The sequence below is a fragment of the Ciconia boyciana genome, chromosome 2 (genome assembly GCF_034638445.1).
Source record: "Ciconia boyciana chromosome 2, ASM3463844v1, whole genome shotgun sequence".
Lineage (NCBI taxonomy): Eukaryota > Metazoa > Chordata > Aves > Ciconiiformes > Ciconiidae > Ciconia > Ciconia boyciana.
The window spans coordinates 164,898,643-164,912,129 of record NC_132935.1 but is presented as its reverse complement, the minus strand read 5'-3'; the positions used below and the strand labels follow the sequence as shown (position 1 = coordinate 164,912,129).

Genomic DNA, 13,487 nt, shown 5'->3' with positions numbered 1-13,487 from the left:
TACAGCAGTATACATGTTAAAAACAATTTCTGAAAACACAAAAAAGGTTAGAAAGCAGCAATTGATATCTGTGTTTCCACCTCATAACAAAGCTGAATAACCCCAGATCCCATTACCAATTAAACCAGTTTTGACCAAAAAAGGTCAGTATTAGACCCAACAGGCCAGTAAGTTTGTACCTTGACACAGTCAAAAGCCAAAATACAGCTTTCCATCCAATAACTTGGTACTTCTCAGAGCTATAGCATGTTACACTGCCACTAAATTGACAAGAAGGGAGAGGAAATGAGCACACCGAATACTTGTTTTTACAGATTACACTGGTACACAAAGGCCTCTTGAGACTTCTCTGCAAGCACAAAGTCCATTGGAAAAGGCATATCCAGAAGCCTAAGTCATTACAGACACTGAAGAGTGTCATATCACACAGTGTCATATCACACAGTAATTCTTTACATGGATGAATTCCCCAAAAGAAAGCCAATGGGAAATTGCAATTTTAATCATAAGAAGGTGAAAGACCACAAGGTTCAAAACATTGTTCAAGCTCTGCTGGTGTGTTTTCATACACAAAGTACAATGTGTATTTAGCTGAACTTAGCTCTTTAGTACAGATATGCACGGAACTTAACATCAGAGCATCATTAACTACTACTGCATACTCCATATCTTCCTAATGTTACTCTTAAATGCAATTCTGAACTGGTTGCATGTGCCTGACTGCTAAAGGCAGAGGGTAGAATCCTAGCTTTTTTCCACTGCATGTGCACTACATACCATAGTTTGTTTCTGGACACGGAAGTGCTGATCATATGGACAACAATCTGACAGAGAGAACAAGGCTTCCTAAAAACTACCCTCGGTGAAAGCTACTAAGCTTTTATCAGGCATGCACCTCCCCCAGATCTGGTTGGTAATACTCAACAGAAGCCACCCCCAAGCTTTTTAAGACCATTATTTCTCAGCATGCATGAAACAGAACAACAGTGACTGGGCAAAGTTGCCAGGGGAAAAGTCATCTACATGTAGACTTCCACAGTGTCAACATCTGTCTCTGATCTGGTCAGCTATTCTGGAAGAATAGCTTCCAGCAGACCTGGAAGTGTATTCCAGGTGGAAAGAAACAGATTACTTGCAAAGTATGAATCATCTCACCCTTGCGAAGACATCAAAAATATGTTTGACGCTTATACTCTAAAATTGCTCATTTCTCTCTTGTGACTACAAAGGCAAAGTGGAGAATCTAGAAGATATCTTCACTACTGATGTCTAAAGTTAAGTGATGTGGATATCTCCTTAGCTGCCTGCTTAGTGACACAGGATCTTTTCCAGGACTTTGCCTGTGAGCCAGAATGCCTAATGCTGAAAGTGCCGGATGATGAAAGGGACACATATTTAACATAGCCCTTGATATTTAACTCTCTAAGAAAGAAAATCAGGTAAAACCAGGTATTTGGTTGTATCTTTGCATTATGTACATTTCTACAGTTGTAGACTCAGGATTCCAACAGACACCGCCTTCACATAGATATCAAAGTCTAGGTATCCGAGTTTAGAGCTGAATGCCTTCCAATGAGTTTATCTCAGTTTCCTAGACATCCACACAGAGCTCATAGATATGACATAGGAACTGTAGGAGACACTGATCTTGTCTGGTAGCTGGAGGCCAAACAGGACCCCATGTGGTGTCCCATATGTCGTACTCTATCTGTTCTTACTACCTTGCCTTGCATCCCTTTAGACCTTCTGTGCCATAATAGCTCTGCTGAGGTCATACTTACTGCTCTACAGTGTCGTGTAGTGATGATTTTAAGCATCCTACATTTCTCTGGAAGCCTTGCCCACATGAGAAAATCTCAGAACAAAAACGAAAGTCTTACTCTCATGAAATAACATAATCAAACCAAGGAGGAAAAACCTAATTTGTTGAACTTTCTAGGTACATCCACTGGATGTGGAAACTATGAGGATTACCTTCAGCATTTGGATTCTGTACTTTGTCATGTAAGAAGGCTTCATAGGACTTTATGGTGGCTGTGAAATCACAGCTTGCATGTTCCTGTAGATGTTGAGGACACAGAGGGGTAAGTACAGCAGCTTCATCCAGGGTGAAGCATCTGTTCTACCTGTGTCTTCTCAAACTAATCACTCACTGTGAAAAGGCTACAAAGAGACCTGGTTACACTGCTTTTTCATCCTGGCCCTTCTGTAATATTGGGATATAGAAACTCCTTGTGATTATAGCTGGCTAACAGTGGTCATGCTTTCCTCACCATCTCCTCTGTATCTCTGTTTGTCAAAGTGGATGTTGGATGGGAGGCATTGAGAAGTTCATCAAAGACTGGATGACACTATGTGCAGAAAGCTGAAAAACCAGACAGTCATCTAGATGGTCCTGGGAAAATAGCTTGTAGTAACTCATCCTCAGCTGTTTGCAGCTGTACTTTTCAACCTTTTTTTGATCTGTGAGAGACTTCACATAATTACAGGTACGACAAAAGCCCTTCAGGAGCCTTACAAGCATATATTGCTATATACAAAGAATGAACTTATTTTCCTTAAGCATCTTGTATGGACACTTCAGAAATAGACTATGGGCTCTGAAGTCTCCACAGACTACAGGTTGAAAACCTCTGCCATAAGCATTGTTTCTGAAACACTATTGAAAAACAGTTTGAAATAACAAGGCAAATAAAGCCAATGAAATGAATGAGTTTTGCATTTCTTTTATTGTCACTGTTTACTAAAGTCACTCTGGACTTTTTTTTTTTTTGCTATACCCTCTGAAATTTTTATATTTAATTTCTGGCAGGGCTCGGCTGGAAAGATAATATGAAGTTAGCTATCTGCATGGTTCACAGGCTGGATTTAGTAGGAATTTAGTAGCAGTGTCAGACACATGAGCACTGAAACTTCACAAGCTGACACAATCAGTATATTTTTGCCCATTTGAATGTTGATTTCCTGCAGTATGTTGACTGAATGAGTGTCCTATCCTTTTGATTGGAAACAGCAGCAATACAGCTTCTCTTGCAAGATTATAACTGAAACCAGAAAAGGAGAAGGGGATCATTTCTGCCTTTAGATCTGACTCAATGAAAGCTGCTCAAAAACTAAATCTTGTTTATATACTTTCAAGAACTGTAAATCTTTCTCTTAGTTTTTATTGTTACTTTTTTTTTCCGAGGTGCTTGGCATGCTGCTTCCAGTTAATTTTCCTGCTGTTCTCAATGGATTTGCATATGTCTGTATTTGCTGCTTTGCATTGTTTTTGCTGCCCGAATTGAGATTAGAGCTGAAACAAATGCAGCTTAATAGCATAATTATTTTTAGTCTTATCTTTCAGCTTGATGATCAAAGATGAACTGTAGACTTTATCTGAAATAAAGTTCTTCATATTTCAGGAAGGGAGAAAAGAACTGGAATCACGATTAGTATGACAAGGACCATAAGCAAGCCAGGAGTTATTTTAATTTAGAATTCAGAAAAAGGTTTCTAACTGCTAGAAGAGTGAAGTTTTACAGTAACTTTCCAGTGGGAAGAGAAGGTGAGAAAAAGAAAAGCCTACTGAATTTTAAAAGGGGAGTTGATCAGTTTAGGAGTGGGAGTAATATGCTGTGAAAAGAATGGCAATTACAGAGTTTCCTTCAGATTAAGTGTCCTTATGACATTGTGCTGCTCTGGAACACTTGAGGATCAGAGACCAACAGTTCTAACTCTGCTAAATATGTTTTGTTCTTGATCATTTTGGCCTTGCATATTTTTAGTTACTGACTTCTTTTGGCTATGGAATTTATGAAGAAAATCTGAATCTTTGAGCTAACCAGAGGTCCTGTGTAGCCCTTCATATGCAAGCACAGAAGCTATCATGCTATGCAGAAACAGAATTTCATCCATCATTGATATGACAATATTATGAAAAGACACAATTTTACAAAATGACATGGACAAGGCAACTTATGGCAACTAATCCTTTCATCACTGCTGAAGAGGATCAGATTGTCTCAGGTCAGGTTTTGAGCAGGAGTCTAACAAACACTATATTGTGTCCAGTTCTGGTCCCCATAATTCAAGAAAGACGTGGCCAAACTGGAGAGGCTCAAAAGGAGGGCCATGAAGATGATCAAAGGGATGGACAGCCTGCTTGATGAGGAAAGACTGAAGGAGTTAGGTCTTTTCTCCCTGGAGAAGAGAAGGCTTGGGGGGGACCTCATCACAGTATTCCAGTACTAAAAGGGTGGCTACAAAGAGGATGGAGGCTGTCTCTTCACAAGGACCCACATGGAGAAGACAAGGGGAACAGGTACAAGTTGCACCAGGATAGGTTTTGTCTCGATATAAGAAAGAAATTTGGTACAGTGAGAACAATCATTCACTGGAATAACCTCCCCAGGGACGTGGCAGAGTCCCCATCACTGGAGGTTTTCAAGATGCAATTGGACAGGGTGCTCGATAATCTCATCTAGGCTCCCTTTCTCATGAAAGGTTGGACCAGATGATTATTCGAGGTCCCTTCCAACCTGGGCTGTTGATTCTATGATTTTATGAACTGCTCTGCATTCCCTTCTGGAAGGTATCTCACACTTGCCATTGACGATGGAGACAGTCTAGGGAGAGTCACCTTTGCAAATGTAATCTCAAATTATCAGCACAGTCAGTTCCTGCCCACTTCTGGTTGTTATTTAGCCTTGTAGTTGCAAGACACAGTTCTTTAATTGCAATGATGGACAGCTGCTGAAAAGGAGGAGCTAGACACCAAATACAATGTCTGAATTTAACTTCCAAACGGCACCTTTTTTGCATTTCACTCTGGACTCACCTGCTTTCATCTCTCTCCCTTCTCCCACCACCCCATTTTAACACCTGGTTTTCAAATACAAATACTTAAATGAGGCAGAGGAACTTGGGTATTTTTCCTCTATGAAATAAAAACTCCCACAACTAAGCATTTAAGTTTCATTACCTGGGCTCTGAGTTCCAGATATACTAAATGTAGGTGAAGGTAAAAGGAGGTGAGGTCACCATGCAGCAATGAAACAAGCCTTATCCTTTGAAATATAGGTTGTAGTTTTCATTTTGGGATGTTAATTGTCCTATAGTACCAGCACTCCACATCAAAAAGTCAATAATCAAACAGTGGTTAGATACAGTAAATAGTCACAAAAGCTGCAGCACATAAACTTTTTGTACATTTACAAAAGCAAAATAAGAAAATTAGACAAGAAATACATTATGGTAGAAAAAATGGCTCAAGGAGCACTGCACACTTGTTTTTCTTTTAATTATGTAGTAGTTTTAATAACATAGTCTTTCTAGGTCCAAAATATATTTCACAGTGAGAAATCAAACAAAGCACTGTTACACTCAATTGATATTTACACACGCTTAGAAGCAAACCACCTGTTGGCTTCTTCCATCCTGAAAAAAATAGAAATGACAGCCACTGTGAATGGTGGCCATGCATGTCCAGCATCTTCAGCTTACATTCAACATAAAGATTTCTAGAGAGCTAATTTGTGTGATGGCATCAGAGTCTGGTTTAGATCATTACATACACCTGAAGTATGATCTTTCCAGTAACACTGAGAAAGTTCGAGTGACTAAGGAAAGCCACATTTGCAAATGCATCAACACTGCCAATAAAAAAATCATAGTAGAAGGGGATTGCTTGTATAATATATTGTATATTAAATATGTCGAGAGATACCATTTCTTCTAGTAAATTCAGTGCTGGTGAAAAGTACTGAAGACTTCAATTTGTCCACTGAACAAGAAACACAGGGACTGTAACAGCAGAAATTTCCCCTCCACTGCCCTCCAACTTGTCTTGCTCCTGAGCATTGGCTCTAGTAATTTAAGGGGCAAGTCCAAATTTTCATGACTATTCAGTCCTTGGCCTCTCTTGCTGAGACTGCCAAAAAACAGTAGTAATAGTAATATGCTGAGGCCAAACCCCAAGCCAAAGTGAAATGGCTTTGTTCTAACAATAACAACGGTTTTCTGTACTGATTTTAATTTAGCTGAGGACCTGGTCTCCAGTGTGCATGATAGGAGAGTGGTTTTGGTGATGTGGACATTTGCCCACGAGGCACTGGACTGAGATCCACCAACTCAAATTGCAGAGCACTGTAGGACAGCCCGGAAAACAACAGAATCCAAAAGTAAGCTCAGAAAAAGCCTCAGCAACAACAGCAACAACAACAACAAAAAAGATCCAAACACTTTCTTGCTCTGGAGTGAAGCATGGCAAAAAGTCTCCAGCTAGATGCAATTATTCAACACCTTTTTCTCAAAAGTTCTAGTTTATTAATGCTTGAAAATTGGCTACTAGCCATTCATGCAAAATATACTTTGTGATTTTTTTAAATAATACACTTACAGTATTGTCAATATAATACCTTGTGAAAGCCCATACTACAGAAAATACAAAACTAAATGATATCTGTTCATCTAACATTAGGTAGATAGTCTCATTGAAAAAAAAGGCTAAGTATGCATTTACCTGATAGATCTGACTTTCCCCATCTCCCATGTCTTTCTGGACTGCAAAGTGCATGATTCCTTGGGAAACTTTCTAAAATAGCTTTTAGCAGCATCTAATGAGAGAGGAACCTCCAATCTATCAGTTAAAAATACTTCAGTGACTTTTGCAGAGAGTCTGGTAGAGACAAATTCTGCTCTCAGAGCAGCAAACCAGTGCTGAAGACTTGAAAAAAAGATGTCTGGATCATTTAACTCCCACTTAAGATACTGCTGTGTAATGTAAGTGACTTAAACCTTTTTTCTGGTCCTCTGTGCAAGGAGAGATTTCACCTGAAAGGGCTGTAAGCATTTCATAAGAGCATGATCCTGTAAAAATATGAAGTCAATCTCAACATTTCTGTCTGTTTCAAATTATTTTTACATTCATTTACACTGCTACAACTGAGAGCAGATTATGTCCCATAAAGCACTATATAAGTGTTAAGTATTATTAATAATATTTCTTTCACAACTTTCTGACCTTTTTTTTCTCCTTTTAAAAATAAGGAAAGTAGCATTATTTTTAAAAACCTATGCTTAAAATTACATTAAAACTTTTTGTTTACCTAAACTGACAAAAACCAGTGAAATTAAAAGCTCACACTCAGCTGACTCTAAAATTTGGAGTCTTTCACTTTTTTTTTAGTTCATGATCATGTCAACTAACACCAAAGAACAAGCCTGAATTTTGAATTTCCTGGTTACTATTAGTTTCAGTTCAAAACTTCAAATTTAAAATGTCATTTTCATTTTTGTTTTTTAATATATGCATACATATACACTCACATATATATATATATATATTTATATATATATATCAATTCATAAATCCAAAATAAAGTGAGCGCTAGGACAGTCCTCAAAGCCTTTATGCACTGTATAAAGACTTTTAAGAATTGACATCACCGACATTTGATTGAAGTAGATATGTACCAGTCGTGGCTTTAACTACAAGGCAAGGGTTGAAAGAACATTTTAGTTCCTCTCAAACAAAAGCAGTAAGACCATTGGTGGTTAAACAAACAGAATATCCAAAGAGAGAGAAAACTGCCAGGTGTGGGAAGTCATCCAAAGTCTTTATCTTTTCCTTCAATACCATCTTATTGTTCAGTTTAGTTGCTCACCAAATGCAGATGACTTTTACCTTCCAGGATGATCATGACAGATCCCCCTTGTGCCTCTTGCTCTGGCAGGGAAGAGTCAACACACAGAAGTCAAGCAGGTTGCAAAGGCACCACACTCTGTGAGACAGCAGTACCCAAAAACATGCCATGTTTGGACACGGATGCAGAGGGTTCAAGGTTATCTGGAGGGAAAGGCCATCCTGGAATTAACTTTTGCTCTTAGCAAAAGTTGTGGGAGGGAGGGGACAGGTTTTTTTATTATTCAAATAATCCAATCAATAAATCTCTCGATCAATCAGTCAATGCCAAAAATATAGATATATCTCAACTGCATGGCCCGTTTAGAAAATTCACAGCTTAGCAAGAACATAAAGCATTCACAGAAGTGTCCCTCGGTACATAAAAAGACAGCTGATCCCATCTCTCTTGCCTGGAGTCCCCCCACTGATTGATGGTAGCTATGCAGCTTCACATTGGCACAGCAGTTTCTTTAAGTCCACTCAGAACATCTGACTAAATCCAGCCATGAACTTAATTTTCTGGAGTTCTTCCTGAATCGGCTGGTTTGATTAACCCAAGAATATTCGGTCCATCCTAAGACTCAAAAGAGCAACACTGCAGAAATTCACATACCAAAAGACAGGGACAGGCTAAGATATGTTTGACTAGGAAAAAAAGAAGGCAAATCCAAACCAAAATGGAAACCAACTTGAAAAATAACAATGGTCATGTCCAGTCACAGATTAGTATCAGTTTGGCAACCAAGGATCACAACTGCACAGCAATCACGTGTTACTTCTGACTGACAACAGATTACTTGCAGATGCTCTGAAATGTAAGTGGGTGAGCTTGGCCTGTTGTTTGTCTTTTAAACATTTTTCCATTAATGGCCTTGAGTACAGCTGGGTATTTACAGTGATTGTTAAAAAGATATATATATATACACATTTCCTTTGCTTTTTCACCTCTACCAACATCAAGGAAACGTTGGGAAGGAGAGGAGAGGAGAGGAGAGGAGAGGAGAGGAGAGGAGAGGAGAGGAGAGGAGAGGAGAGGAGAGGAGAGGAGAGGAGAGGAGAGGAGAGGAGAGGAGAGGAGAGGAGAGGAAAGGAAAGGAAAGGAAAGGAAAGGAAAGGAAAGGAAAGGAAAGGAAAGGAAAGGAAAGGAAAGGAAAGGAAAGGAAAGGAAAGGAAAGGAAAGGAAAGGAAAGGGAAAGGAAAGGAAAGGAAAGGAAAGGAAAGGAAAGGAAAGGAAAGGAAAGGAAAGGAAAGGAAAGGAAAGGAAAGGAAAGGAAAGGAAAGGAAAGGAAAGGAAAGGAAAGGAAAGGAAAGGAAAGGAAAGGAAAGGAAAGGAAAGGAAAGGAAAGGAAAGGAAAGGAAAGGAAAGGAAAGGAAAGGAAAGGAAAGGAAAGGAAAGGAAAGGAAAGGAAAGGAAAGGAAAGGAAAGGAAAGGAAGAGACCTACACCACCACCAAAATGATGATTTTTTTTCTTTTTAAAGGGATGGTTTTTGGTTTGCTTGTTAATTGATATTTTTTCCTTAGCTGCTCATGTCGCTAGGTTCTCCGCATTTATGCTGGACATCCGAATCTGAGAGCTGCTCTTGCTCAGAATGGAGAGTTGTGTCCCCCCGTTCACTCCGCTGCTCGCTAGAGAAGGATGACGATGTTTGAAATCCACAGCAAAATACCGGTTGACTTTCCAGCTCCTCCATTTTCTCTTTATTTCTGATTGCACCTTTAGGGAGAAACTTCAAAAGGTCATTTTTTATGTACTTAGCCGCTCGAGGACATGCTGACAAATTATCAAGTTTAGAAAAAAAACCCACAATTTGAAAGAACAGTTTTTAAGACTACTATTAAACTCCTCACTTCACCAAAATCTGAAGTAACTTCTCCATGTCTGAAAGAGGTCCGGCATGCAGTGGGAATAACAGCCTGAGTTCTGTGTCTCTGACTTCAGATAATTTAGGATCAGCCCAGAGGTGCGTAGAAGACCTGTTCAACACTAACTCCAACATGGTTCTTTAGCTAGCTTCTTGGAAAAAAATGTCCTGTTTTCATCAATCGGCAGTACCAAATACATAACAAGGAGTCAAAGGAACCAGCAACCAAAAGGTACTAGACAGTAATGAAATAGCCTGTCCACAAAGGCAGCTTGTCTCTCACCTGCCATTAATGGATGCATGTCTACTGAAACCTTTGCCTCCTGCTTTCAGATCACCTCTAAGCAGATGACAGCTCTTGGATTCATATACATCTATGACAGCCTCCTTTCCCTTGAGCTGTTTTCATGGGCACCCACAGTAAATCACCAACAGTAAAACAATCTGTGGTCAGAAGTCCAATTAGAAAGTAAGTAAAAAAATTTTATAGCTTTTCTACTTTTCATTCATCACCAATTTCCTGGCAATCTTGCTAGGTGTGCATATTTGTACATATATACATAAGATCATAAGGATTTAATATAAGATCATACTAGGTCAGACTCAATCTATTACCCATTCCTGACAGCAGCCTGTAGCATATTTCTAAATGAAATAGCATAAGAACAAGGAAATATGTAGACATATTTTCTCAATATATTTTAGCAGTCTCCAATGAACTGCTGTGTCAAAGGTGTTCTTGTCTTTAATAGTAATTACTAGATCTTCCTAGACTAGTACGATTGTCAAAATGGATCAGCATATGTCAAAATGCTAAACAAGTGCTTCAACTGTATTGGACACTAACTACAGGGAGGAAAAGTCCAGATGGAAAACTTAGGTTCACCTTCTAGTACCTCTAAATTTCTGTTTTAGTTAGAGTATAGATAGGTATAGATTAGATAGAGTATGGAGGTATATTACCTCTGTAAAAAGAAAATAGTGTTTGTATATGTAACAGTATAATATACCAAAGGTGAAGCCTTTCTTACCCTAAGTAATTTAGTGGAAGCACAAGTCATTCTCTAATGTCTTGAGAGGTAAAATGGTTTTAATTAATCTGGTTGTGTTTGTTAGTTTGGCTAAGAACAGCTCCCCCCCTCCAAGGGGTTACAGGAAATCTGACACACTGTTTGTGTTACCTTGAGAGGTGCTTATCTCCATATTTCAGACAAGACCTTCTGGCTATTCTTTTAGCACTCATGGAATAGATGAAACAACAGTTGTAGGTGGGAGAGGTGGATATCCAGTAAAGCCAGCTGGTGAAGTATGAATGCAGGCACTAATTCCAGCAAGGCATGATCCAGAATTCACCTTCTGAGCTACATGGGACTGAGCCACGAATAATGCTTTAACATTTACCTATGAGTCCTTTAACAGTCACCTTGTTAAGCCCAGGAGCAAAGATGACCTATAAGATTGTTTAATGAACTTAAAGAGATTGTTATGGTTATCCGAGAAGGAATCACTTGGCTCAAGGAGTTAGAGACCTTTTGTACTAAAGACCAGCTATTGCACACTGTATGTGAACAAGCATAGAACACCTACTGCACTAAAACTGGTAGAAATAAATGGTCTCAGCCTCCTTGAAAAGAAAAAAAGAAGTGATTTTTAGGAGAAGTCTTCTCCTGTTGGACTGCACAATAGATGTGTATCAGTAGAGGAGAGAATAGATGAACTGTATGTATTCCTCTTAGGCAGCCTTGAGGAGGGAGTCTTTTTCCACTAATTCAGAAAAGTATTATCTCAGGTATTCAGTCTGATAAACAAAGGCAGGGGAATTTCAATTTGCAGATCAGAACAGGTGAATCGGAAAAAAAACCAAACATGGGAAGCTGAAGCTAGCAGCAGCAGCAGCAGTTGCCATGTGCTGAGAGGAGTATGAGGCTCGCCAGGTACCCGGAGCGGTGTCTGAGAGGGTTTCTGGGCATCTGACACCCTTGGGCTCTGTGTGTGGAGGCACTAGCGGGCAGGAGTGAGATCTCACAAGGGGAGTGGGCAACAGTTGGGTGGTGCCAGCTGTCCCCATGGCCAGGTCAAACTGAGGGAAGCAGCATATAACCAGCTCCTGGGGAGCACCCAACCAGGAGTGCAAACAGGGTACAGAATCTGTTGGGAGCAGCATCAGCAATAGGACGTGGCATCTGTTGGGTGTAGCATCAGCAACAGGGCACAGCATCTGTTGAGAGTGGCATCAGCAGTTTGTGTGACAGTTCACGCAGGAAGGACTGTGCACTCTGCCAGTTGTTGGGCTGCTGCTTGCTCTGCTCACCTGCAGGCTTAGGCTGCAGCCCTGATGGTCACCTGAGCTAGCTGGTTGCTGTGCAAGCCTACCAAACAGCTTGAGGTCTCCAGGGAATTAGAAGGGTTTACTAGGCAGTGCTTTGAGGTTTTTGGAAGCATGGTGGTAGAGACCAGGTAGGAATCAGCTACCTAGCCAGGCTAGCCTGGGAAGAATGGAGGCAGCCACCCAGACAGAGCATCCCATCAGGGAAGCTGCTGTCCAGGTGGACGGATGCAAAGACTGCAACCCCACCTCCTGGGTGGAGGAGGGTGGAAGCTCCAACCTGCTCAAGGTGGGCTCTGGTAGAGTCATTCAGGAAGCAGGTGGAGGAGCCGCAGGAGGAAGTTAGCAGGCTATGCTGTGTTAGGGAGGGTGAACAGGAAATAAAGTATTACTTGAGACTTTGCAAGAAGAAATATTAGGGCCCTGTGGCACTGACCTCCAAGGAATACCAGACAAAGAGCTTCAACAGAGAACAGACAGCACCTTGGAGAAGGAGGCACCATGGTCTCTGGTGACCGCGTGGGAACAGGTTATCACTTCGCTCCCCTTCTTCTTATATACCACCAAGGAACAGTTATTGAGCCTTGTGAGCAGACAAAACCATTGAGCAATATTCACAGGGGGAAACTGTACCAGCAGCACATACTAAAAGCTGCAAAAGGAAGTGGCGAGTGCTAGTAGTGGGTGACTCTCTGCTAAGGCACTGAGGCACCTGTCTGTTGGCCTGATACACGGTTAAGTGAAGTTTGCTGCTTGCAAGGAACCAAGATCCAGGATGCCACAGAGAGATTGCCACAACTAGTTAAAAGCACAGACTACTATCCCCTACTTCTTTTCCATGTGGGCACCAATAACATGGTAAAGCAAAGCCTGGGCAAGATCAAGCAGGACTTCAGAGCCCTGGAGGCACAAGTGAAAGGGACAGATGACCAAGTGATTGTCTCCTCTGTCTTGCCAGTCAGACATAGCAGTGCAGGCAGAAGTCGATGCATCATGCAGATTTATACCTGGCTTCATGGCTGGTGTAATTCCCAGGGTTTTGTTTTCTACAATCATAGGACATTCTTCAATGAATACAGCCTATTGGGAAGAGATGGGATACACCTACCTAGAAGAGGCAGGAGAATCTTCACTAGCAGATTGGCTGACTTAGTGAATTGTGCTTTAAACTAATGAACTTGGGGGGTAGTGTCCAAAGTGGTGACATCTGCATATTCATAAGCAGCAGACTGGGTGAGTTCACCTACCAGAGTAGTGAGGAATGCTCCCCCAACCCTCTCCAAAGGCAAAAACCCTAAGTCCAGTCACCTCAAGTTTGTGTATACCAATGCGTGTAGTCTGGGCAGCAAACAGGAGAAACTGGAGCTCCGCGCCTAGTGAGAGAGTTATGATATTATAGAAAACATAGAAACTTGGTGGGAAAACTCACATGACTGGAAGACCACAATGGATGGCTACAAACTCTTTTGGGAAGATAGGAAGGGAAGAAGAGGAGGTGGAGTTGCACTTTATGTAAAACAGAAATTTGAGTGTATGGAGGTGAGTTATGGAGACCACGAAAGTTCTGTTGAATGCCTTTGGATCAAGATTAGAGGAATTGTCACCAAAGGAGATATTTTGTTAGGTGTCCG

The 13,487-nt window shown here is 40.7% G+C and overlaps 1 protein-coding gene across 4 annotated transcripts in view; it reads right to left on the bottom strand.

The window, feature by feature from the left end:
* Positions 1-8,862: 8,862 nt before the first annotated feature.
* ADCYAP1R1 (ADCYAP receptor type I) overlaps positions 8,863-13,487 on the bottom strand; it is a 149,554-nt gene continuing 144,929 nt past the window's right edge. For 2 of the 4 annotated variants that reach the window (XM_072851560.1, XM_072851558.1), the window contains one exon: positions 8,863-9,382. In XM_072851560.1, coding sequence (XP_072707661.1) covers positions 9,194-9,382 — 189 coding nt within the window. In that variant the 3' untranslated portion in view covers positions 8,863-9,193. Of the gene's footprint in view, positions 9,396-13,487 lie in introns of all 4 variants that reach the window. The other 2 variants (XM_072851557.1, XM_072851559.1) reach the window with 1 other exon arrangement.